Below are 25,785 nucleotides of genomic sequence, written 5' to 3'. Positions count from 1 at the left end.
TTTTTATATTCAGATGATACGTGATGGTTCTTGAGAGAACCCCACTTTACTTTACTTTGCTACAACTTGTGAAAGAGTTTAGAAATTTATCAAGTTACACAACCTCATAGGTGCTGGAACGAGGGGTGGTGCTGGCTTGAAGTGGTTTCCATTATATGCAGTTTTTACAGTTTGATTCAATGGCTCTCAGCACCCCCACTATAAAAATTGTTCTAGCATTCCTACCTGGCCTATCGTACCCACTGCCCATGTCCCCAAACTTTTTCAGTCATGTCCTCCCCTTACCCATAATGGAATCTGTCTGGGGTTCCTCAAGGAATCAATTCTGAAGCACTTAGAGGAGAGGAAAGTGATCAGGAACAGTCAGCATGGATTCACCAAGGGCAAGTCATGCCTGACTAACCTAATTGCCTTCCATGAGGAGATAACTGACTCTGTGGATGAGGGGAAAGCAGTGGATGTGTTATTCCTTGACTTTAGCAAAGCTTTTGATACGGTCTCCCACAGTATTCTTGCCAGCAAGTTAAAGAAGTATGGGCTGGATGAATGGACTATAAGGTTGATAGAAAGCTGGCTAGATCGTCGGGCTCAACGGGTAGTGATCAACGGCTCCATGTCTAGTTGGCAGCCGGTTTCAAGTGGAGTGCCCCAGGGGTCGGTCCTGGGGCTGGTTTTGTTCAATATCTTCATTAATGATCTGGAGGATGGCGTGGACTGCACTCTCAGCAAGTTTGCAGATGACACTAAACTGGGAGGAGTGGTAGATACACTGGAGGGTAGGGACAGGATACAGAGGGACCTAGACAAATTAGAGGATTGGGCCAAAAGAAACCTGATGAGGTTCAACAAGGACAAGTGCAGAGCCCTGCACTTAGGACGGAAGAATCCCATGCACTGTTACAGACTAGGGACCGAATGGCTAGGAAGCAGTTCTGCAGAAAAGGACCTAGGGGTTACAGTGGACGAGAAGCTGGATATGAGTCAACAGTGTGCCCTTGTTGCCAAGAAGGCTAACGGCATTTTGGGCTGTATAAGTAGGGGCATTGCCAGCAGATCGAGGGACGTGATCGTTCCCCTCTATTCGACATTGGTGAGGCCTCATTTGGAGTACTGTGTCCAGTTTTGGGCCCCACACTACAAGAAGGATGTGGAAAAATTGGAAAGAGTCCAGCTGAGGGCAACAAAAATGATTAGAGGGCTGGAGCACATGACTTATGAGGAGAGGCTGAGGGAACTGGGATTGTTTAGTCTGCAGAAGAGAAGAATGAGGGGGAATTTGATAGCTGCTTTCAACTACCTGAACGGGGTTTCCAAAGAGGATGGATCTAGACTGTTCTCAGTGGTACCTGATGACAGAACAAGGAGTAATGGTCTCAAGTTGCAGTTGGGGAGGTTTAGGTTGGATATTAGGAAAAACTATTTCACTAGGAGGGTGGTGAAGCACTGGAATGGGTTACCTAGGGAGGTGGTGGAATCTCCTTCCTTAGAGGTTTTTAAGGTCAGGCTTGACAAAGCCCTGGCTGGGATGATTTAGTTGGGAATTGGAACTGCTTTGAGCAGGGGGTTGGACTAGATGACCTCCTGAGGTCCCTTCCAACCCTGATATTCTATGAACCACGGCCCTGGGGGAGGGAGAGACAAATTCCATAACAGGTAAGGGGGCATGACAGAAAAAGCTTGGGGACCACTGAACTAGACCATGCTGACTCCCCAGGTACAGGTGGGCAAAACCAGCAAATGTATGGCATGAGTTTGGGGAAATTGTTCCTTTGGCTATGGTAAGGGTTTGAGAAAGATTGTGAATAGCAATAGAGACAGAAAGCAGACAAGAGTCAATCTGCTTTATTGGAAGCGTGAAGGACTGCCTGTGCCAGTTCAGAATTCAGTAAGAGAGTTCCTACGTGGTGTTTTGCTACAGATTAGGCAGCTGTGCCAAAACACCAGTGCTTCCCATCTCTCTGTCAGTTTTTAATTTCATTCCCATCGTTTTCTCATTAGAATTCGTAAATAAATCACAGGCAGTAGTTGCGCTTCAACCCTTTTAAAAAAGCCTCCTCCAAGCTTCCTAGCAGAGACCCATATTACTCCAACAAGGTGTACTAGCTGGTCCCTGTCAGCACTACTATTATACTTGGCACTTCACAGCACCTCACTCTTGAGGACCACAAAGCATTTCAGACATTAATCAATTTAGCCTCACAACCCCCAGGACAAACTAGGACAGGATCATTATCCCCATTTTACAGACAGTGAATCAAGGCACAAGCAATATGTGCCAAGTCACAGAGACCTGAGGAAGAGCTAGAAAGCTGGTCTCTCTCCCTACAGAAGCTGGTCCAATCCAACACATTCCCTCACCCACCTTGTCTCGCCAACATCCTGCGGCCCACAGAGCTACAGCAACGCTACATGGAGAAACGGGAACAACCCCTGAGAGCCCTGACCCCCAGCCCGTCCTCTCCGCTCCCCTTTGCCCCCAAGTGCCAGTGGGGGCTTGGAGCTAGGAGCCGCTGCTGGGGGGAGGAGGGGTTGCGGCTCCCTGGGGGCCAGTCCTACTGCCCAGGCCGGCAGGGGAGCCGGGCTCTGGGAAAGTCAGGCGGGTCTCGCCAGGGGGATGAAGTGGCCATGGGGCGAGCCCAGAAAGGAACTGGAATACAGGGAGCGCGCGGCGAGCTCCCACCTAGGAACCAGCGAACTTACCACGTAGCGACCCCCGCCAAGCCCAGCCAGTACCTGCAGCCGCTTCCTCCGCTCGCTGTAGACGCCGCCGAGCGGACAATGAGCCGCTTTCAGACGTGGCCGAGCCCCAGAGCGGCGGGAGGAGCCGGGAAGGGGCTGGTCCGCAGGCAGCACCCCCCGTGGAGCGGGAGCTGGGGTCCCGGGGAGTCAGACGCGCGGGGGCGAAGAGGGGGGTCGCTCGGCCCCTCCTGTCCGCGCCAGCTTGGCCCCTGACGATCGTGTCCTGATTCTTTATGTGTGAACGCGACAAATGGCTCCGGAGCGGGGCAGGTGGCGGGAGGGAGAGTGAAAGAAGGGGATGGGGAGAGCCACGGGGCAAGCGGCGGCGGCGGGGTTGGGGAGAGCCATAGGGCAGGCGGCGGGGGGAGGGGAGGGAAGGGACGGGGCAGGCGGGGGGGAGGGAGGGAGGGAGGGAGGGAGGAAGGGGGGTGGCCGCTGGAGAGAAGTATGGGGCAAAGGGAAGGAGCGGGGCTGGGGAGAAACGCAGGGCAGGCAGGGAGCTGAAAGGAGCCAGGCTGGGGAGAACCCTGGGGAAGGGAAAGAGCCAGGTTGGGGGGGGGGGCTCCAACATGGGGTGGAAGAGCACTGTTGGAATTCCCGGAGGATCTTATCCCACACCCACAGGGCATCATGCAGGAGGAACCACGTTGTTCCAGTGGTGCTCCTGGGGACAGGAGTAGATTTACCATGAAACAAACCATGCGCTGGCACAGGGCCCCCAAAATGCAGGACAAATCTCATTTGACAACCTGCCCCCGAGGCCGGCCAGCGGCGCAGCAGGGTTCAGGCAAGCAGTCTGCCTGCATGTCATGGACAGTGGCCCCGCGTGGCTCCCAGAAGGGGTCGGCTGCTGGCACGTCTCTGCGTGTCCCTGGCTGGGGGAGGCAGCTCCGTGTGCTGCCCCCACCCTGAGCAGCCCACAGCGACCCACTGCTCCCCTCCCCCAAGAGGCGCACAGAGACGTGCCAGCAGCAGGGCTAGGGCATCTCCCTGCCCGCTCTGCCTCCCTTCCTCCGTGCTGCTCCTGGAAGCGGAGGGCATGTCCCTGCAGCCCCTGCGGGGGGGTGTGTGTCTCCGTGGGCTACCCCTGCCCCGAGCACCGACTCCGCAGCTCCCATTGGCTGGGAACTGTGGCCAATGGGAGCTGCAGGGGTGGCGCCTGCGGACAGGGGCACGCGGAGACCCCCTGTCGTCCCCACCACCTAGGAGCCGCTGCCAGAGGGGTGTGTGTGTCGGTCGCTTGCACCCCAACCTCCTGCCCCAATCAAGGTACCTCACTTTATTTTCATTTACTTCCCATTACTTATAAGAGAAGGATGAAGAGAAAAAGAATGAAAAATGGAGGGGGGGGAGAGAGATGAGAGAATGTTCTTTTCTTGGCTGGGTCCTGAGGGTGGGGGCCGAAAATGAAGCTGCACACAGACCCCCACTAACTCTAAATCTGCCACTGCCTGGGGAGCAGGGGAGGAGGATGTTTTGATGTGTCATTGGGCATTGTTGCATTTTCTATTATTATCTTTCCCACCTCATTGAATAATGGGCCTACACTGTCCTTGGTCTTCATCTTGCTTCTCATGTAGTTGTAAACATTTTCTTGTTACCCTTTATGTCCCTAGCTAGTTTAATCTCGTTTTGTGCCTGCCTTTCTACTTCTATCTCTACATGCTTGTGTTGTTTTTTTAAATGCATCCTTCATAATTTAACCTAGTGTCCACTTTTTGTGGGATTCTTTTTTGAGTGTCAGCTCGTTGATGATCTTCTGATTAAGCCAGGGTGGTTTCTTACCATACCTCCTATCTTTCCAAGGCATTGGGATAGTTTGCTCTTGTTCCCTTAATAATATCTTTATAAACAACTCCCAACATTCCTAAACTCTTTTTTCCCCTTTACACTTGCTTCCCATGGGATCTACCAATTCTGAGTTTGCTAAAGTCTGCCTTTTTGAAGTCCATTGTCTTTATTCAAATTATCAACCAGTTCCTCATTGTTTGTTAGAATTAAATCTAGAACAGCCTCTCCCCTAGTCAGTTTCTCCACCTTCTGTTAAAAACGGTGATTAAGCTTTCTGTAACTGTTGTTCTTCGAGATGTATTTCATATGCCCATTCCACTGTAGGTGTTTGTGCTCCAGTACAGAGTTGTCAGAGTTTTTACTCTTAGCAGAACCTGTCAGAGTGGCCCGAGCACCCTCTGCTGTCTTGTGCACATTGCATAGGCATAAAGGGCTGAGCTGCCCCAGACCCCCTCAGTTCCTTCCCATTGGGATTACTCTGAAAGAGAGGGGAAGGAGGGTGGATCATGGAATGGACATGTGCAACACTCCTGTTTTTTCTTCAAGTGATTGCATACATCCATTCTACTGGAATTGACTCACAAGCAATCGCATTTGGAAGTGGGTTCACAGTCTATTTGAACAAGGACTGGAGGACCACTCGTCCAAATTTAGCATGATCTCTAGCTTGTTGAGATTGTATAGTGGGAAGCAAACTTGTGATAGGAAGAACAGGTTGCCACTTGCCAAACATCTAATATGGGCACATGAGCCAGAAGTGCCACAGAAGCCGCTTGGGATCTAGCTAAATGACCCAATACTCTGTGAATACAACCGGCTATCCATGGAAAAATCCTTTGTGTGGAAAATAGACTGCCCTTCATTCTGTCCTCAAATGCAAAAAACAATTGAGACAAAGACCAAAACACTAAAGTTCTTCTGTCTAGAGTGTGCAGTAACTCCTCTCCCTTACTACCATGAGGCTTTGGGAAGAACATCGGTATATAAATTGATATGAGATCACTTTTGTAAGAAACCTTGAATGGGAACAAAGAAAGACTTTATCTGCGTAAAAAAACTCTGTATATGAAGGATGTGATATTAATGCCCTCAACTCCCCTACTCTCCTGGCTATTAAAAATGCTGCCTTCATAGAAAGATGTAACAGAGAGCAGGTTGCTAGAGGCTCAAAGGGACGACCCATCAGCTTTGTTAAGACTAAGTTCAGTCTCCATGGTGGAGTATGGCTCTGTACAAGTGGAAACATCCTGTCCAAGTTGAGACGTTATCTGATTAAAATATGACCATATCGATCATTGGTGCAGCCACTGTTATTTATTTGCAACAAATCTGGTTCAAAATGTAGCATGTAAGGTGTCTATGAAAAGGTTATGATTATGCTATCTGCATGCATCTATCATTTTTGTATTTGAAGTTATAAGTATTGGCTCTATACCTGAATTTCAAATGTTTGCTCCTGGAGTAATGCCCCACACGGTATTTAGCTTGCACACCTTGGAGGGACTATTCAAATTAAATGGCTCATCAAGAAACACTTAACTAACAATGGACTATGGGAGACGCCCATCTACACTGAATGGACTGTCCTGCAAATGTACTGTCTGAAGTATAGGTAATGGCTTCCTGCTATAACTAAGCAAAATCAGGCATGGACAGGTGACTTGCCAATTTCACTCAAAACTCCCATCTTTTACCTGTAATTTTCCACTAGCTGTGCTAAGGGCTTTGTTTAAAACAATGGGTTTCCCTCCACATGGCAGAAGCTATACAAGGTCCTGGAAACACCTCCATTTTGCCTCTTTCCTGCTCAAACCTCTAAACTATGAACTTATACTAATGGAAGCATTCTAACCAAGGGACTGAGGTCCTTCCAATGATTTGAAAGCAACCAGAAACTTATCAAGGCAGCAGTTTATTCCATTACTGCTACAAGCCTAAACCAAAAACTTTGCAAGTTACAGTATGTATTTAATTCCTTTAATCAATTTTAACTCACCTTTCTTTCTTTTTATAAATAAACTTTAAAATTTTAAATACTAAAGGACTGGCATCAGCGTAATTTTGGGGTAAGATCTAAATTATATATTGACCTGGGAGTGTAGCTGGTCCTTTGGGATCAAAAGAACAAAGTGAATTACCAAGTAAAATAAAATAAAACATGCAAGTCTGAGTCTAATACAGTAAGAAAACTGAATACAAACAAAATTTCACCCTCAGTGGTGTTCCAGTAAGTTTCCTTAGTTACTGTCCTTTGTTCCAGTTTCTTTCAGGTATCCCTGGGGGTGGAGAGGCTCTCTCTTTAGCCAGCTGAAGACAAAATGGAGGGGTCTCCCAGGGGTTTAAATAGACTTTCTCTTGTGGGTGGAGACCCCCTCCTCTCTCCTATGCAAAGTCCAGCTCCAAGATGGAGTTTTGGAGTCACATGGACAAGTCACATGTCCATGCGTGACTCAGTTTTTACAGGCAGCAGCCATTGTTTACATGCTACCGTGAACATCCTCAGGTAGACTTCTTATGTGGATTGGAGCCTTCCAAGATTCATTGTCCTTTAAGTGTTTCTTGATTGGGCACTTAATTTGCACATTCCTTTCTCAAGAAGCTGACCAAATGCTTTACTAAGACTACTTAGAAATCAAGCAAGTACACAGCCAATATTCCTAACTTTGAATACAACAATGACACATGCATACAAATAGGATGAATAGATTCAGTAGATCATAACCTTTACAGAGATATGTTACATGGCATACGTAGCATAAAACATATTCCAGTTATGTCATATATATATATACATTCATAAGCATAGTTCCATGAAGCCTTATGGGGTGCACTGTCACAGACATACCTACTGAGGTCAGGGGACAGCCTGATCAGCATCTGGGACTCGTAAAAAGGCAGAGAACAGAGTTTGGTAGAGAAACCACATGGAGGCCCTGAAGTAGGGTCTGGAAAAAGCAGGGGACTTCACTGAAGCAGCCTGGGAGTCAGGGCTCTCTGCCAAAGCAGGGAACACTGAAAGATAGTCCAGAGAAACTGAGACTATGGGTACGTCTATACTTACTTCCTGGTCCGGATGTAAGCGATCGATCTTCTGGGATCGATTTATCGCATCTTGTCTAGACGCGATAAATCGATCCCGGAAGTGCTTGCCATCGACGCCGGTACTCCAGCTCAGCGACAGGAGTATGCGGCATCGACGGGGGAGCCTGCCTGCAGCGTCTGGACCCGCGGTAAGTTCGGACTAAGGTACTTCGAATTCAGCTACGTTATTAACGTAGCTGAATTTGCGTACCTTAGTCCGAAGTGGGGGGTTAGTGTGGACCAGGCCTAAGAGAGGACTCAGTGCTCTAGCCCAGAAGAAGCTGAGAACTAAGAGGAGACCAAGTAGGCAGGGTCGTCCCTAGAGGGTGTGGGACCCAGGACATAGGCGCTGAGTTTCTATCTGCCAGGAGGTGCTCCCCCCATCTCCGCCCAGGCCCCAACCCCACTCCATCCCTTTCCCCAAGGCTCCACCCCCACCCCGCCTCTTTCCACCCCGCCCCTTTCCACCCTCTCCCCAGATCGCACGGCGCCCTCGCTCCTCCCCCCTCCCACCCAGCACCTTCAGACGAAACAGCTGATCAGTGGTAGGTGCTGGGAGGGGGAGGTGCTGATCAGTGGGGCTCACCGGCGGGCAGAAGGTGCTGGGGGGAGGTTGGTAGGGGGGGCTCCTCCTCGCTCACCCCCCCACCCGCCTCCTGCATCACCTCCCCGTCCACCTCCTCACAAAGTGCGGGGCCTCCTAAAGTGCGGGGCCTGGGGCAGTCGCTCTGATTAGCCATACCCTAGGGACAGCTCTGCAAGCAGGGAAGACCAAGCAGCCCCGGTTCAGTTCTCCCACTCACCAAAAGTTGTTCACTTGACATGGTCTTCACCAAGCACTGCTCTCTCTCCAGTCCCTCTGCTGCTGCGATCCTCCCTCTCCAGCCATGTGGCCTCTTTCTGCACCACCCATCTCCCCCATTCCTCACACACCATCACTCTGACTTTCTGTGACTTCCAGTCCATCAGCACTAACTTCTTGTCCGCTCTCAGTCCTTTCCTCCCTGCCATCGATATGGTTGTTGATTCTCTCCATGCTTCACTCCTGCCTCCATTTCTCTCTGCATAGGATCTTGCTGATTTCTTCCAAGAGAAAACTAGCAAAATAAGATGCAATGTATGATCCCCTACAGCTCTTGTCTCCCTCTCCCAGGTCATAGACAGAGAAATTTCTCATCTGCTCTCCTCCTCTAACCCCCTCTACTTGCCCCAGTGACTCCAGCCCATCTCCTAAACTCCCTCATGCCCCCTTCCATCTGCTACCTTACTCTTCTCCTTAATCTCTCACTCACCTTATAATACAAGTACACTTTAGTCTCATCTTTAATAAATAAAAATAAACAGCCTTGACCCCACTTGCCTCTCCTCCTCTAACCCCTTTACTTGCCCCATTTCCCCTCTCCTTTTCACCTCAAAGCTCACTGAAAGCACTGTTTTGTTACCAGATTTGCCCGTTACTTTGGGGTACGCTCATTTATTATGGTTACTCTTCTGGGGGGGGAGGTTCTGTAATTCTATCAATGTACTGCTTGTGTCACTTGTGTTCTCATACAGAGCTCTACTTCTGCAAGTTCCCTCCCAATGGAGCTATCTTGCAGGACCTAGGTTCCCCAGGGCTGGGTTCTTCCAACACCAGAATCAGATGAACAGCCACCCATACACATTAACAGAGTGCGTAGGAATGGACCAGGTTAATCTGCACTCCCAAACTGACCCCTTATCTGTCCCTGGACTCAGTAGGCTGGGTCGAACAGCACCTCCAAGTTGTCACCCTCATATGCCATGGGCACCGCACTGGAATAGAATATGCCTGAGCAGGCTGGGTCGAGCAGCACTTCCAAGCTGCCATCCTCATATGCCCCAGGTTCAGCACATCCCTATCCCCACTTTCACGTTACAATTGTTCTGGTAGTAACCCACTTGATGGGCAAACCCCACAGGATTTTTGGGCGCTGCAGGGATCTTTAGCTTAGGTACGAGGAGCGTTGCTGCAGCGCAAATGAGGAAGCCAAAAAACATCCGGGAGGGGGGAGAAGCAGCCAGCTTAACCATAAAGTTATTTATTGCCAGGTAATAACCAAAGGGAAGCCAAACAAACAAAACAGTTATAATATTAAATCTAACTTAAATTTGATTATAAAAGTCAGATTTAGAAAACTATAACTTATCACACAAGTCAGGGTCAGAAGGCGAGAGAGAGAGAGGTGGTGGTAGCTGAGGGTCCGGAGTGCTGGAGACAAGCAGAGCCCCCAGCACGATCAGTCAGGAGATGAAGAAGTTCCAATGGAACTGATGCAGATTTTGGATCCAGGCATCAGAACACTTACTTGAGCATGGGTAGGGATTTTTGTAGGGAAAGAACAATGGTTCAAGGGCGAATACTAGATTTGTTTATGGGTAAACTGATGGCCTAAGGGAGTATACCAAAGTTGTTTTGTTCAGGCTAGACAATAGGAACTGATCATTCCTGGCTATGGGTGGTGTTCCTTCCAGGGAGCTCACAATGCAGTTACGCAGCTTCAGTATTTTAGATACCAATAGAAGATTACTAGAATTGGTCTGATAACTACTGAGCTGGGTGTGTGGAGGCATGGGTTCATTAACATCTGGAGCAGAGATCCCCCATCATGCAGTGCTTCCTTGCTTTTCTGGTCCCAGAGTTCCAAGCGGTTCTTGCCTTGGAATCTCTGTTCGCTAATGGGGATGCCTCCCTGTCCCACCTTAGATGCAAATGAGGCTAGGGGAGTTTCTGTAATCCTGTCACCCTTGTCCGGAGGGGTTTAGGTGTGTCTCCCACTGCCTTTTCATTGCTTTTTGTAAATCTTCCTTCTGATCGGCTTTGGTTCAAGAGAGGCTGTGGGGGGAGGGAAGGTCTTTTGTGAGTCAGACAGGCTGGGTACTGCACCCTGGTTCCCCAAGAACACAGAGCTGATAGGTAACAGTTTACAATCACTGTCTGAAGTTCCTTTCCTCCAATTCCATCCTAGACCCTCTCCAGCCTGACTTCAGCCCCTAGCACTCCACTGAATCCCTTTTCCAGTATGACAGAATATACCCGTGTTCAACCCTACACACTATTGTAATAATTTTTGCATGAAGCATGTCTTTTACGGTATCATTTTAAACTCATAATGTGTTGGGCACTATTGTTCTGATACTGTGTGGCAACACTGTATGTAAAGATGTAAGATTTCCCTGTATGATGTTCTTAACACATGTTCCAAGCCCCACAGCGCTGCCCAAACTGAGGTTGGCAAACATCTGTCCTAAACAAAGGAATGTCTGTTCTGCTTAATTTGCATTTAAGTAGTAAACAGTCATCAAGCAGGAAGGGAAACAAAGAAAACTCATACAGGTGAGAAAAACCCATCAGGGAACATCCTTCCACATAGGCTGTCTCCTAGTGCCCAGCTGGAAATGTTTTTCAAGAGAGGAACTGAAACTATAAAAAGGAGGGTCAAACACCCTAAGACACCCCCCTCTCTCTTCCTGCCCATTGCATTCACTCCACCTGAAACAACAAAGGAAGCATTTGTTCGTCTCTGGGGGAGGGATCCTGACCGACATGTTCTGGTCAGAAAGACTGCTGAAAGCATGTGGTAAGAAACTTTGCTTGAATCTGATACAGTTTATTAGTTAGATTTTATTAAACATCTTAACTTTGTTTTTCTTGTATATGCCTCATTACTTACACTCACTTAAAATCTACCTCTTTGCAGTTAATAAACTTGGTTTACTGCTTTATCTAATCCAGTGTGTTTAAACTGAAGTGCCTGAATAACCATTTGAGATAATAAGCTGATATAGTATTTCTGGACTTAAAATATTTTGTACTGTCCAGGAGAGGGCTGGAGAGTACAGGACATATTTCTGGGGGAGAAATCTGGGACAGGGTGTGTTGGGGTCACCCTGCAGTACATCCAAGGCTGGTGAGAGCCAGAATGTAACCCAAGTGTGGCTGGCAGGCTGCTGTTACAGACAGACACTCAGGGGGTGGCTTGCATGCTGGAAGGCTGTTTGAGAGTGGCCCAGGTGGGAACTACTTCAGCAAGACATTGTAAGGCACCCAAGAGTGCAGGGAAAGGGTGACATACCTGCTCATTAGTCTGGATTGTACCCTGGTATGTCAGGTTCTCGGATACCCTTTTGCTAGCCAAAGTGCAGAACCAGTACTCCATCCTCATTCTCCTCTTCACTCAGACCTCTCTAGGTCCTCAAATCCAGGCTATATCTAAGTCTTGCTGATTCTTTCTGCATAACATCTAACATATGGTCTTTCTTATCGATTCACACAGCTAAAACTCTTATCCAGTCCTGCATCTTGATTACTGAAACATCCTTTCCTCTGGCCTTGACAAATGCAATCTTGCCCTGCTCATCTCCATTCAGAATGCTGATGCTTTGACCCTGTAACTATTCTCTTTGAATCCCTCCACTGACTCCCCCTTCTCTATTGCACCAAACATAAGCTGCTTATATTCACTTTCAAGGCTTTTAATGGCCTATGCTCATCCTACCTATCATTTCTAATTCACGATCAAGATGTTGACTCTCTCCTCTAATTGGCCAATGATACCTCCCTCCATCGCCACTTGTTACATTTTCAGGCAAGCACCTTCGTGCTCCCCCCACCCCATGATGTTCCTCATGCTTGAGAGATGCCTCCAGTAAACAGTCATAAAGCTACCCCATTAACCGCTTTTAACTTCCTCCTTAAAAGACTCTCCTTTGCCATGATGCCAACAAACAAACAATTGCTGCACTGTTGGTGAACTGCTACCACTGCCTATCATGCTGGCTAGTACAGTCTCACTGCTTCCTTGTATTCATCTATCTGTTAGTATCCATTTGTCAATTATCATACTTTAAATTGTACTTTTGGTTAGGGACAGTCCTTTTGTCCTGTGCTTGTACAGCACCAACCACAATAGGGTCCTGGCCTATGACTAGGTGCTATGGTAATACAAATAAATAATAAAGTCCCAAAATGATAATTAATGTTCCCACATCAACCTTAAGTCTGCCCATCATCCAATGAAAAAATGACACCTAATATTGCATTTTCAAAATATCTGGCATTTAATAAAACCTAATTCACATCATGTTAACATTCTGTCCTCAAAACAAAGGAGCAACACAGAAAGTGACAGGACTGTTGCCTGTTCATGATTTTGGAACATGTACCAGGTCAATGAAAGCATACGTGGAACCACAAACTCTTGGGAAGCGTGCCTTTGCCTCTTCCCCATTCTTTCAAAATCTCTCCCCTCCCATTCCCACGCCTCAACACAGTTAAAGGCTTGATAGAACTTCAGTTTTCAGAACTGATTAGTGGTGCCCTTATATACAAAACTAAGACAGTACAAGTAGTTTACACAGTTATTGTTACCATGTGGCTTTCAATTATTATATTGTGTATTTTAGCCAAATTAAAAGCATATCTGATCAGCCAAAGGTGGTATAGATTTCAGCAGAACAGGTGCCATGTTGGCTTGCATGGCTTTTGAAATGCAGTCATATTGCAAAAGATAACATTCTTCTTGAACTGTCAAAAACATGAGAGCACACAATAATCCCAAAGCAGTGCTCTCTCACAGCAACGTGAGGTCTACTAAATACAAAGAAATAAAAATGTCCAGACACTCTAGTCTGTTGTAGCATTAACAGAACATGATCCAGAATGTAACTTATGAAGTTCCTCATCTTCAGAAATACGAGAATTCTAAAGAGAATGAAAATTAAGTAGACTCTCTTATCCTAAGTCTCTTTAAAGTCATTTCAGGTATTTTCTCAGGACTGGTGCTGTTTATAAGAGGAAATTGGCAACACTGGTATTGTGGTCAGTACCTGATTCTGGAACACGAAGATTTTTATCCTGTCAAACACCCAAAGAAAGATAAGCAGGATACTAACATACTGGATCCAGGCAAATTTGATCATTTCCCAGAAACCTGGCTGATATGTAGTAAGAGTCAAGGAGCATTACATAAGAAGCATCTGAAACTTCTATTACACCAACGAAACTTGAAAACTTAAAATTAAATGCAGCACAACTGAATAGATGTATGTATGTATATATGTATATCTAGAGAAGGAAGAGGTTAGAAATAAATCCAGAAAAAAAAATTGGACTAAGGGAATTGAACATCCTTTTCATAAGAGAACCACTAGAAGATGGAGCCATAACAGAGCTAGAACAGGTTTCTAAAACTGCATTAATGTTCCGAGCACAAGTTGCTGCACCTTAGGATCTACATATTTACCAAGAAAAGTTTAGTAACATTTCCACTCCTTTGATATTACATACAGATGAAGTGGGACAGACACTGTATTTTAAGTGCAGAACATTGTTAAATACCTTGTTACCTCACTGGAGTTCACACAACTGCTAAAGGATATAAAATAACTTCCACTGGGTAACGGATAGTGGCATTAATCACAAATGGCGCATCTGCTGCTCTTCCTACCAGCCAAACAGGGTTGGAATCAGAAAGAACTGTTGTTACTGCAATGAAAAAAGAATGAAGGTTCTTAAGGGGCCTTTCAAACTGATACCGAAAACACAAATCCTCAGAGAACAGCCACCAAACATTGTTATATGTAGTCACACATAAACTGTCCTGGGATTGGTAGCCATTAGTTCAGACTTACCATTTCTATCTTGATATGCTGCAATGATGTTAGTGAGATCGTAGTCACTTGCAAAAGGGCTGGTGCCATTGATCACAGATACCTGTTACACAAGGTGATACTTTAATGCCAATATAAAACCTTCATGCCCCACTCTCCAGAAAGTTGCTTTTACCCAATTTTTTACACAAAGTGGTTCTGTCTGTAAAGATAAATAATCCCAGTCCTTGGTCTGAATGGCTTGGCAGCCACAGGACCTTCTCCCACCCTCCAGCTCAGCAAGCACACCTTAGTTTAGAAATTCTGGGTAGGGGTAATTCTGGTCATCACTGATGCAGAAAGGGTAATGAGAAGAAAAAGGGAGAAAGGTTCTCCTCACATTGTATCTGATGTCTACTCCACAATGGTTAAGTGACTGCCTCTGGTGCAATTTCAGGTCTCCGTTCACATAAAGCTGGGACCCTGGAATAGGGGAGGACGACTGGATAAAAGCCATGCTCTGCATCACAAATGTTGACATCCTCTGAAACAGTGAACAGTAGATACAACTGAATATAGGAAAACCCTCCAAAAAATCTTCTACTTTTATAAGTCTACAGAATTTCTGTATGGGTTTTATTTTACATCTTCTTAGCTGTTAAATTTTAGTGTCAGATAATTTTAGACATGAGGCTTCAGAGATTCCAAGGTCAGAAGGGACCATTGTGATCATCTTTTAGTCTGACCTCCTGTATAAACACAGTCCATAGAACTTCCCCCCAAATAGTTTCTACAGCATATCTTTTAGAAAAAAAAACATCCAATCTTGATTTAAAATGGTCAGGGAGGAAGAATTTACCATGACCCTTGGTAAATTGGTCCAATGGTTAATTACCCTCACTATTAAAAAATTACACCTTATTTCCAATCTGAATTTGTCTGGCTTCACCTTTCAGCCACTGGATTGTGTTGTACCTTCTTCTGCTAGACTGAAGAACCCATTATTAAATATTTGTTCTCCGGGTAGATACTTATAGACTGTAATTAAGTCACCCCTTAACCTTCTCTTTGATAAACTAAATAGACTGAACTCTTTGAATCTGGCACTATATGGTATGTTTTCTAATTCTTTAATCATTGGGTTCTTCTCTGAACCCTCTCCAATTTACCAACATCCTTCCTGAATTGTGGGCACCAGAACTGGCCACAGCATTTCAGCAGTCACATCAGTGCCGAATACAAAGGTACAATAACCTCTCTACTCCTACTCGAGATTCCTCTCTTTATGCACCCCAGGATCACATTAGCAGATTTGGCCACAGTGTCACATTTGGAGCTTATTTCCAGCTTATTATCCACCATGACCCTCAAATCTCTTTCAGAGTCACAATTCCCAGGATAGAGTCCCCCATCCTGTAAGTATGGTCTTCACTCTTTGTTCCTAGATGAATACATTTACATTTAGCCATATTAAAAGATATCCTGTTTGCTTGCACCCAGTTTACCAAGTGATCCAGATCGCTCTGAATCAGTGACCTGTCCCCTTTATTATTTACTGCTCCCTCAATTTTTGTGTCATCTGAAAACTTTATCAGTGATGATGTTTTCTTTAAGATCATTGATAAAAAAAATATTAAATAGTGTGTAGACAAGAACTGATCCCTGCGCGACTTTACTGGAAACACACCCGCTCAATGACAATTCCCTGTTCACAATTACATTTTGAATCCTATCAGTTAGCCAGATTTTAATCCATTTACTGTGTGCTATGGTTCATTTTATATCATTTTAGTTTTTTTAATCAAAATGTCATGAAGTACCAACTCAAATGCCTTACAGAAAACTATACGAATGTGTTTATTTGGTTATTAGAAGTTAACTACCTTAACTGCTACTCAAACTAGTTTATAGAAGCCCCACAGAATTCTACGTCACACCAGAGAATACAACATTTTATAGCTGATGAAAAAGACAAACATTTGGCCATCTGACATAGTGGAAACCCAATGATTAAGCAAATGTAAATTCATCTGAGATAAATACTTTAAAAATGCTCATCATGGGATATGCATGCTGAGAAGCAGGAATTCCTGCCCAAAGGGTGAGCTGAAGTAGATGGCTCCTTGGCCTTTTTTGGCCATGTAACCTACTGGAAGATTCCTACACTAATTTATTATAAGGGCAAAGCACGAAGAATTTCAGAACCTTCCACATATTAATAATTGCCCCAAAAAAACCCAACCTTTGTTAACATACAATTAAGGTTGACTGGTAGCGCACCTATACTTAAACCGCTGAAAATAAGGAAATATAAAGTTATGGTAAAGGACTCCCAGGCCGCACTGCTACGCAAGCTTAAGTCTTCTTCTCTGCAGTTAGCAATAAGCACCAGAAAAAAACAAAATCTGACCTATCCCTAACAAAATATGCCATTTCCTGTGTCGTCTTGTGTCCAACACAATGCTTTACAATTATTCCTCATCTTAACACCTACTGAAACCTCACTGTGGCAGGTGTAGCCTTCACCTGATCTAAGGATTAGTTCCAGCAAGTTGCCAAAGCTTGTTCTCCCATTTCAGGAGAGGTGCATGTGCAGGAACAGGTGCAACTAGAGAAACGAGAGATCTCTTTTTTTTCTGGACTGTGATATGCAGGAGGTTCAAGTAGATCACAATGGACACTTGGCTCTAAAATCTAAGAACATATGAAAGAGTGGTAAGAATATCTGCTAAAATGGCTGCCACTGTCACCCCTAGAGGCTGACATTTCACTAGGTATGGCAAGAAGATAAGGGAATGTAAGTATGTAGCATCCTTTTCTAACAAACTCTTGCATATTCTCAGTGCCCACCAGAACCCCATAGCTACACTAGCATTCACACAGTGCCATGCATTCTTTCTGTCCTCTGCACTGTACTACTGCCTTGGAGAGTTCTAGCAGTCTGGTGACATATGCACCATAAAGCTCAGTCAGGAGTAACCAAAGGTGATGTCCCTTTGGTTGGAAAGTAGGGAGAAAAATCAAACATTGATTTAGTTAGTCCTGACATACAGCAGACTTAATAAAAAATGTAAATAATGATCTTTTTTATTATCTATTACATTATTGCTACAGGAATGTCACACTGGGCACTCAAATAGCATTGTGATAGGGCCACCTACATTAACAGAATCTGAGCTACTCACATGTAATTGGTAGGAGAAAGTCAGAATGAGCTGGACAGCAAGTACTTGTTCTGTAGATTGTAGAGGAAGCTCTAATTTAAAATGTAATTGGTCCATTTTGCCATCATGATTCTTGTCTTCTTCTCTAGTCTATAAGATACAAGAACTTTATCAGAAATGCATGGCTTGGTAATGGTCTCTTATTACAGGCAGATATCTGGAAGTTAATTACAGCAAGCATACACTAAAAAAAGAATCTCAAGATGAACAGACTACATGTGCAGGGGGAAAAAAGATACATCCTTATAATGCTGCATCCATTTTGCCTTGAACTCACAGCAAGCAGACTAGAGAAATGACAGGACTCTACAGTTCAATGTTCGGTTCATGGACTGCACCCTCAGCAAGTTCGCAAATGACACTAAGCTGGGGGGAGAGGTAGATATGCTGGAGGGTAGGGATAGGGTCCAGAGTGACCTAGACAAATTGGAGGATTGGGCCAAAAGAAATCCAATGAGGTTCAACAAGGACCAGTGCAGAGTCCTGCACTTAGGATGGAAGAATCCCAAGCACTGCTACATGCTGGGGACTGACTGGCTAAGCTGCAGTTCTTCAGAAAAGGACTTCGGGATTACAGTGCACAAGAAGCGGGATACGAGTCAACAGTGTGCCCTTGTTGCCAAGAAGGCTAATGGCATATTGGGCTGCATTAGTAGAAGCACTGCCAGGGGATTGAGGGAAGAGCTTATTTCCCTCTATTTGGCACTGGTGAGGTCACATCTGGAATACTGCATCCAGTTTTGGGCCCCCTATTACAGAAAGGATGTGAACAAATTGGAGAGAGTCCAGCGGAGGACAACGAAAATGATTATAGAGCTGGGGCACATGACTTATGAGGAGAGGCTGAGGGAACTGGGCTTATTTAGTCTGCAGAAGAGAAGAGTGAGGGGGGATTTGATAGCAGCCTTCAACTACCTGAAGGGGGGTTCCAAAGAGGATGGAGCTAAGCTGTTCTCAGTGGTGGCAGATGACAGAACAAAAAGCAATGGTCTTAAGTTGCAGTGGGGGAGGTCTAGGTTGGATATTAGGAAACACTATTTCACTAGGAGGGTGGTGAAGCACTGGAATGGGTTATCTAGGGAGGTGGTGGAATCTCCATCCTTAGAGGTTTTTAAGGCCTGGCTTGACAAAGCCCTGGCTGGGATGATTTAGTTGAGGTTGGTCCTGCTTTGAACAAGGGGTTGGACTAGATGACCTCCTGAGATCTCTTCCAACCCTAATCTTCTATATTCTCACAAGACTGTCAGGTAGAACAGTTTGCCACTGAACTCAGAACAAGGCACTTGGGAACTACTATCAAGAGGTTAGAAGCTGAAACCACTATCAAATAGCAAACCAAAAGACACTCTACACAATCCTTTGTGACATTTCTTTTCTTAGATCTCTTCCAGTGTCTATTTTCCCTTTGACACTGTGTCTATTTCTCTACTTGCAGAGAAAATCTCTTCCAGTGTCTATTTTCCCTTTATCCAATGCATCTATTTGTTTAGCATTCTCCATTCATTCTCTCTTTAATGTTTTTCTAATTATACCTTACCAGCTTATTTTAGCTCTGTACCTCCTTCCCTCATGTCTTCCTCTTTCATTCTCTACTGTATCATATATACCCTCATGGTCTGCACATACCCCCGCAGCCCATAAGGGCCTTTTACTTGGTGTCACCACCTCCCTCATCACCGGAGGTTTCCCAAGCTGCTGTGTGGGGCAACTGGCACGAACCCCAAACACAGATAATTAAGACAACAGGGCATCCCAATTGGCACCCACTTACCACCCCACCCCATTGTAGGTAACCTACCGAGATGAGTGGAACTCGCAGTTGGTCTTCCTGGAGGTGGTTGAAGGCTGGAAATGTGCTCCAAGCCAGGAAGCTGCCTGGGTCAGCTCCAGTCATAGCCACCAGCAGCACCTCATACTGAAATTGTACTGTGGGCTGCTCCATGTAGGTACTTTGCTTCAGCCAAAGTCCTGCAAGTAGAGAGACAATGGGAGAATCAGTGCTGGGAATGAGGGTGAAGGAGAAGTGAACCCTGGGAGGGTCAGGCCTCTCCCTGGTGTTGCTGCTGGCCATCCAGAGTTTCACTCACCCAATTAAAATTTGCCCTGAGCTGGGGGATGAGACGGTTCTGAGCCTAGTGGAGTCATGGGCACCAGGTTTGTATAATTTTTGGTGGTGCCCACAATGGGTCCAAGCAGAGCCATCCCATCCATAGGACAGACCAGGGCAACCGCCCCGAACCCCGCGCTTCAGGGGGACGTGGGTCCAGGGCAGCCTAGGGAATTAGCGGGGGGCCTGGCACATGCAGAATGAGCAGCCCAGCCTGCTCCGCCCCACCCCACCAGCTCCCGGTGTTGCTCAGGGGAGGAGGCAGAAGACAGAAAGAGGCAAAGTGGGGGCAGGGGTGGAATGGGGGCAGGGAGGGGGCGGAGCAGGGGTGAGAAGAGGCAGGGCGGGGCGGGGCAGAGCAGGGTGGTCTGAGTCGCTCGCTGCTGCCAGCGCCAGGCCCCCCGCTAGTCCCCAGGCTGCCCTGGACCCCACGTCCCCCTGAAGAGTGGGGCCCCCAAAGCACGGGACCTGAGGTGATTGCCCCACTCCATCGTATGGATGGAATGGCTCTGAAAATATAAGCCCAAATATTGGTGGAACCAGGACCACCTTCCTGAATATTGGTGGAGCACGGGCACCATGGGCCCATATAACTCACTGCCTGTGAGTGGAGTCTGTTCCCAGGCAGATTCATTCAGTGGAATTAAAAGAAAGCCTGTGAGAAATCAAGGCCATAATCCAACCTGACAACGCTGTTCTCGCACCAGGCCACCCCAAGTGGCATCATTGCCTCAGAGGCTCTGTGGGACATCATCTCCTGGAAGACTGATGGTAGGCAGGGCATGGAGGTCCAGGGTGGAGGGAGGTGCTGCTTGGAGGGCTGGGTGAGGGTGTAGTACCTAAGGGAGCACTAGAGGGGCTGGTGACCAGCAAGGCAGGGGTCCTTGGGGCCCGACAGCCACAGGTGTCCTTGCCACGCAGTGGCTCTGACATGCCTCAGTAGGTACGTCAGCACCCAGGGCAAGATCTCCAGGGTCAGGGAGGGTCAGGTTGGGGGTGGATGGCTGGGTGCCTTAGTTTCCAAGAAAAACAACAACGAGTCCGGTGGCACCTTAAAGACTAACATTTATTCCATGCATCTGAAGAAGTGGGTTTTTTAACCCACAAAAGCTTATGCCCAAATAAATCTGTTAGTCTTTAAGGTGTGACCGGATTCCTCGTTGTTTTTGTGGATACAGACTAACACGGCTACCCCCGATACTTAGTTCCCAGGGAATGTCCTCGCTGGGCGCCAGCCCTTCAGGAGCCTGGGGCCAGGCAGGCCGGGAGGGGGCGGCCCGCAGGGGGCAAGTGGCGGGTGAGGGGGGCGTGCAGCAGGGCCTGGAAGCCGAGCGAGGGGGGGTGCCAGGCTCCGGGACCGGACGTGGGCTGGGCCCGGGCTGCCCCCCGGTCGGGGAGCTCACCCTGACTCCGATACGCCACTAGCAGCGGCGGCAGGTAGGTGAGTGCCCACAGCAGCAGCAGCCCCAGCGCCGCCGTAGAGCAGAGCCCGGCGCGGTAGCGGACGCCGGGCCCGGGGTGGGAGAAGAGCTCCAGCTGGGCCATGGCGGGCAGGCCTCGGGCGTCCGCCAAAGCCAGACTCCGTTACCAGGGGAACTGTTACAGACTAAGATTGACAAGAAATCAAACCAATCAGAGTGCCCGACTCCAGCTGGGTGGGATGAGTATGACCTTATCCAATGATAATGCACCCGTGGGCTCAACAGCGAACCAGAGGCAAAGCCTGGGGCTCCGCCTCTACCTTTCCGGGCGTTCCTGCCCTTCCCGCAGTAGGGTCCCTGGCGGGGGTCTGAGAACCGCCGCCTTGCGGGAGGGAGGCAGTTGCTGCTGCAGGCCTGAGTGCCGCCCTCCCCTCCCGACAGGGGCTCACGGTGACGGGCGCCTTACGGTTCAGTTCAAAGGGCCCGTTCCGGGACGAGCCCCACAAGGGGCGACAGGGGAGTGCTACGGGTCGTGCCATCGCTGCCCGTTCCTGACCCGGTGCCAGGGGGCTCCTCAGGCAAACCTCATGATGCCTGCTAATGCGAGGGAATCTCTCCCCTTCCCATTTCCGGCACTGGCACAGAAAACGCCTCGCTCGCGCTGGGCTTGCACAGGGCTTTCCGCCTCCCGTCCCGACGCGGTCACTGACTCGCAGTGTGGCGAGCCCGATGCGCGGGCTCCGTGCCAGGGCCGGGAGCAGCCTGCGCTGTGGACGCTTTTGTTATTCCTACTAACGAGCGGCGCTGTTTGGTGCGCGTAGCTGGGGGAGGATGGGGACCGGGCTGGGCGGCGGGAGTGATGGGAGGGCGCTGCGAAAAGAGGACACGGTTACCAGGCGAGCAGGCTGCCTCACTGCGGCGAGGGGGGGACACAGCGCCTGGCCTTACACAAAACGTCAAAACCGGCGCAAAGCATTTAAGTTTCGTACGCGCCACGTGACCCCAGCCCAAGGTCCCCGGATGTCAGGGCCCTTCCCCCATCCCGGTTGCTCGGTCACCGTAGGCCGGAAACCCCGCCCCTTCGCCTGGTTGCTAGGGAACTTGTGAGCAGGAAGCCCCGCCCGCCGAGCTGTTGTTGTGACGGTGACAGGCCCGGCCCGACCTGGCACCAACCCCCCCGGCCGGACCTCCGGGCACCGACCCCCGCTGGCTCCGCTTCGCCCCGCACCATGAAGTGGATGTTCAAGGAGGATCATGCGCTGGGTAAGGAGGCGGGGCTGGGGCTGCGCTGGCTCGGGACACTGCCCCCGCTGCTGACCCGCCCCCTCCGAGCCCAGGAGGGCCATGACCCACTGCTCCCCCAGGTCTCACCAGGCTCGTAGCTCGAGCGGTGCCGTACGCAAAGCCCGCAGCACGGCCCCCCTCTCGGCCACCATCTCTCCAGAGGCCGCCCTAGTTCACCCTCTCACTGCCCCCGTCCCCCACACGCAGTGATACCCCTCTCTCCAGTCCACCCCTCCCCCGCAGGCAGAGGGCACTGACCCTTTTCCACCAACCCTCTCCAATCCATTGCACATCTTTAGTAGAGACACATCCCTGGGGGGACCCTAGCGCTGTTACTCAGGAGTTCAGTCCCTTAAGTAGCATAGGGAGGTATGAAAGAGCTGGCAGGAAAGATTCTCCTACTGATCCTGTCTCCTTCATCTCTCCTATTCCTCCTAGGTCTACTCTACGTTGCCCAGGGTGTGAGCCATGTTGTCATTTTTCTAATTAAATGTTTTGTTTACAGAGCACAGATGTGTAGAGTCTGCAAAAATCCGAGCCAAATACCCAGACCGTGTGCCGGTGAGTAACCCATGCCACTCCTGTATCACCACTTCCTCCCCCATATCCTGTTACTCTGTCCAGGTGAAGTAAACTTCCTCTCCTCCCTGCGACCCACCCCTCTGATCACATTCTGATGAGTAGCCTCATGCGGCATATGCTTCTAGCTGTTAACACAACCCTCCAACAATCTACCCCCAACTATGTACTGGTAAGTAACTACCATCCCCGACTTCCCAAATAATATCTTCTGGACACCTTTTTGGTCCCAATACTGTCACCCTCCCAATGAGTGATCTCATCGGAGCAGCCCTCACCTAGCTACATCCTAGTGACTACTTCCTCCATGCCTGATCTCTAGCCAGGTCACATCTCAGTGACTCACCCTCTGTGCATGCTCATATGCCCTGACTACATCCAGGTGAGTGACACCTTGTACTATGCATCAGAGGGGTAGCCATATTAGTCTGTATCCACAAAAACAACAAGGAGTCCTGGGGCACCTTAAAGACTAACAGATTTATTTGGGCATATGCTTTTGTGGGTAAAAAAACCACTTCTTCAGATGCATGGAGTGAAAGTTACAGATGTATGCTTGTATCTGTAACTTTCACTCCGTGCATCTGAAGAAGTGGTTTTTTACCCACGAAAGCTTATGCCCAAATAAATCTGTTAGTCTTTAAGGTGCCGCCGGACTCCACCTTGTACCATATCCATTTCTCTGTCCAGTCATTTCCCTGCCATTGCAGGGGCCTTTGGCACTGCTGCACTTTAGTCCCTCCTATTCTCTGCCTGTGACACATAATACTCTGGTCTCCTGTGGGGTATATATGGAGATCTAATTTCATTTATTGGGTTTTGTGGGTGTTGGTTGCCTATGATATACAGGAGATCAGACTAGATGATCTGGTGATCCATTCTGGCCTTAAACTATGACTCAGTCACATCTTGGTGAGCTCTCCATTCATGCATCCAATCTGACAGGATTTTAGTGGGTAACCCTTTCTGCACAGTTGCCCATATGATCACTTAGTAGTGGATGACTCTCCCTCCCCTCTGAGATCATGTCCCTGTAAGGGATTCCCCTCTAGCTGTGTCCTAGTGCTGTGGTCTCCAAAGTGGGGTGCACAAGAGGATCCTTCAGGGTGCGCAGCAGGAGCAGCGCTGGTGGAGCAGCGCCGCTTCTTTTTTTTCTCCCCTCCCTCGGCAGTTCGGCTGGGAGGCCGAGCGGCCTTTTTTTTTTTTTTTTTTTTTTTTTTCTTTCTTCGTTGGTTCGGCCGGGAGCGGGAGGTGCATGCTCAAAAATTTTTTACTGATGGGGTGTGTGATCAAAAAAGTTTGTAGACCACTGTCCGAGTGAGTTAAACCACCACACCTCATGCCATATCCTGGTGAGCAACACCTCCACATCTTCTAGCCACATACCTGTGAGCAAACCTCTGCACCCCATCTGAGTACCAGATATTGATACACCCTTCCCCACCCCAACCTCCCAATCCATGAATGAACCCCATCAGACAACCCAGAGAGCAACCCTGTGACCCTTATCTTGTTGGTGTATTCCTTCCCCCAACTCTGTTCCATCAAGCCCACATCACAACTCCATTCTGACAGTCACCTTAATCTCCTCAAGTCTATGCTGATACTATTCTTGCCTGTCCCATGCTGACTACTTCTTGATGAGCTGAACCTGCCCCCTCCCAATCCAACTGCCCCCTGGTGTGCAGTTCCTAGCCCATCAACAATCTCCTGGTGATCAACTTCACATCTTGACAAGTATCCCTCTCCCAGACTGTGTCTCTTTGAGTAAGGATAGCCAGAATTCTATCCAGACCAGCTTCTAGTAACCAACCCTGGGAGAGAAGGAGAGACATCAGAACTGGTATTCTGAAATGTGGCAACCCGCAACAAAGAACGGCGGGAATCAATCCCAAAATGCATTGATACATTCCATCCTCAGCAAATGCTTCATTTGTTGGGGCCTAAATCTCAAACATATTGACTTGCCCTCTGGGGCAGATGTTTGACATATCAAATATTTCTCCTAGGCCTGAGGCTGATCTTTTAGGCCTTATCTATACTAGTAGAGTGATCTATTGCAGACTATTAGGGAGGCAATGTGGTGTAGTGGATAGAGCACTGGACAGGGACTCAGGAGACCTGAGTTCTGTTCCCAGCTCTGTTCCTGCTTGGTCAAATCACTTCATCTCTCTGTGCTTCAGTTTCTATCTATAAAATGGGAATAATGATGCTTACCTTATTTGTAAAATGCTTTGAGATCTACTGATGAAAAGTATTATGTAAGAGCTAAGTATTAGTTACTACCAATTAGTTAACACTGCCATTTCACTTGGTACTGTATAATACACAAATGCCCCCAGAAGCATTTAGTCTGAAATAGACACATGGGTGCAGGTGATTTTTGTTATTTAAAAGAAAAAACCTCACTTTGAGAAGTAGTGGACACTGGTGTTTGGCATTAGTGGGCCCCCTTACCCGATAGGAAAAGGCCACTTCAGCAAAGTCACTGTGTGATTGAGACCTGCTAGAACAGGGGCGGGCAAACTTTTTGGCCTGAGGGCCGCATCGGGTTTCCAAAATTGTATGGAGGGCTGGTTACGGGCGGCTGTGCCTCCCCAAACAGCCAGGTGTGGCCTGGCCCCGCCCCCTATCCAACCCCTTCTGCTTCTCGCCTCCTGATAGGCCCCCCTGGGACTCCTGCCCCATCCAACCCCCCCATTCCCTGTCCCCTGACAGCCCCTGGAACCCCCATCCCTGACTGCCCCCCGCCACGCTATCCAACCCCTCCTCTTATTCCTGACTGCCCTGCCAGGACCCCTGCCCCATCCAACCACCTCTTCTCCCTGTCCCCTGACTGCCACCAGAACCCCTGTCCCTGACTGCTCCCCGCCACCCCATCCAGTCCCCTCTCTCCTTCCTGACTGCCCCCTGGGGATCCCTGCCCCCATTCAACCCCCCTGTTCTCTGC

General features: G+C 48.2%; 2 protein-coding genes across 4 annotated transcripts in view; one reads left to right on the top strand and one right to left on the bottom strand.

Annotated features, from left to right (window-relative positions):
- Window positions 1-11,547: 11,547 nt before the first annotated feature.
- Window positions 11,548-21,885, bottom strand: LOC112103876 (transmembrane protein 231). Of its 3 annotated transcripts, none has more exons than XM_029914172.1 (7): window positions 20,955-21,129; window positions 19,243-19,412; window positions 17,406-17,534; window positions 14,621-14,764; window positions 14,263-14,344; window positions 14,006-14,116; window positions 11,548-13,568 (listed from the first exon to the last, which is right to left on the bottom strand). In XM_029914172.1, the coding sequence occupies exons 1-7, from the start codon at window positions 21,094-21,096 to the stop codon at window positions 13,402-13,404; spliced, it is 945 nt and encodes a 314-aa protein (XP_029770032.1). In that variant the 5' UTR covers window positions 21,097-21,129; the 3' UTR covers window positions 11,548-13,401. The 3 variants fall into 3 exon arrangements, with proteins under 3 accessions (XP_029770032.1, XP_026518990.1, XP_024051618.1); XM_026663205.2 differs by lacking the exon at window positions 20,955-21,129 and adding an exon at window positions 21,866-21,885 and having other exon boundaries at window positions 11,549-13,573; window positions 14,011-14,116; XM_024195850.3 differs by having other exon boundaries at window positions 11,549-13,573; window positions 14,011-14,116.
- A 125-nt stretch (window positions 21,886-22,010) lies between these two features.
- Window positions 22,011-25,785, top strand: part of LOC112103877 (gamma-aminobutyric acid receptor-associated protein-like 2) — a 30,637-nt gene continuing 26,862 nt past the window's right edge. The window contains exons 1-2 of the mRNA XM_026663206.2: window positions 22,011-22,235; window positions 22,762-22,817. Of these exons, the coding sequence (XP_026518991.1) occupies window positions 22,202-22,235; window positions 22,762-22,817 (90 nt within the window). The 5' untranslated portion in view covers window positions 22,011-22,201. The remainder of the gene's footprint in view (window positions 22,236-22,761; window positions 22,818-25,785) is intronic.

The sequence above is a fragment of the Terrapene carolina genome, unplaced genomic scaffold, assembly GCF_002925995.2.
Source record: "Terrapene carolina triunguis isolate 2854851 unplaced genomic scaffold, T_m_triunguis-2.0 Scaffold32862, whole genome shotgun sequence".
Classification (NCBI taxonomy): Eukaryota; Metazoa; Chordata; order Testudines; family Emydidae; genus Terrapene; species Terrapene triunguis.
This window is presented reverse-complemented; position numbering and strand designations above follow the sequence as displayed.

What these genes read in the sequence shown, in the direction of transcription:
- LOC112103876 (XM_029914172.1), bottom strand. Translation starts at nt 21,096, where the DNA reads ATGGCCCAGCTGGAGCTCTTCTCCCACCCCGGGCCCGGCGTCCGCTAC. An exon ending in TGCGAGTTCCACTCATCTCG is followed by an intron (nt 17,535 to 19,242) that starts GTAGGTTACCTA and finishes TGTATCTTATAG; the next exon opens with ACTAGAGAAGAAGACAAGAA. An exon ending in CTTTCTCCTACCAATTACAT is followed by an intron (nt 14,765 to 17,405) that starts GTGAGTAGCTCA and finishes TCACTGTTTCAG; the next exon opens with AGGATGTCAACATTTGTGAT.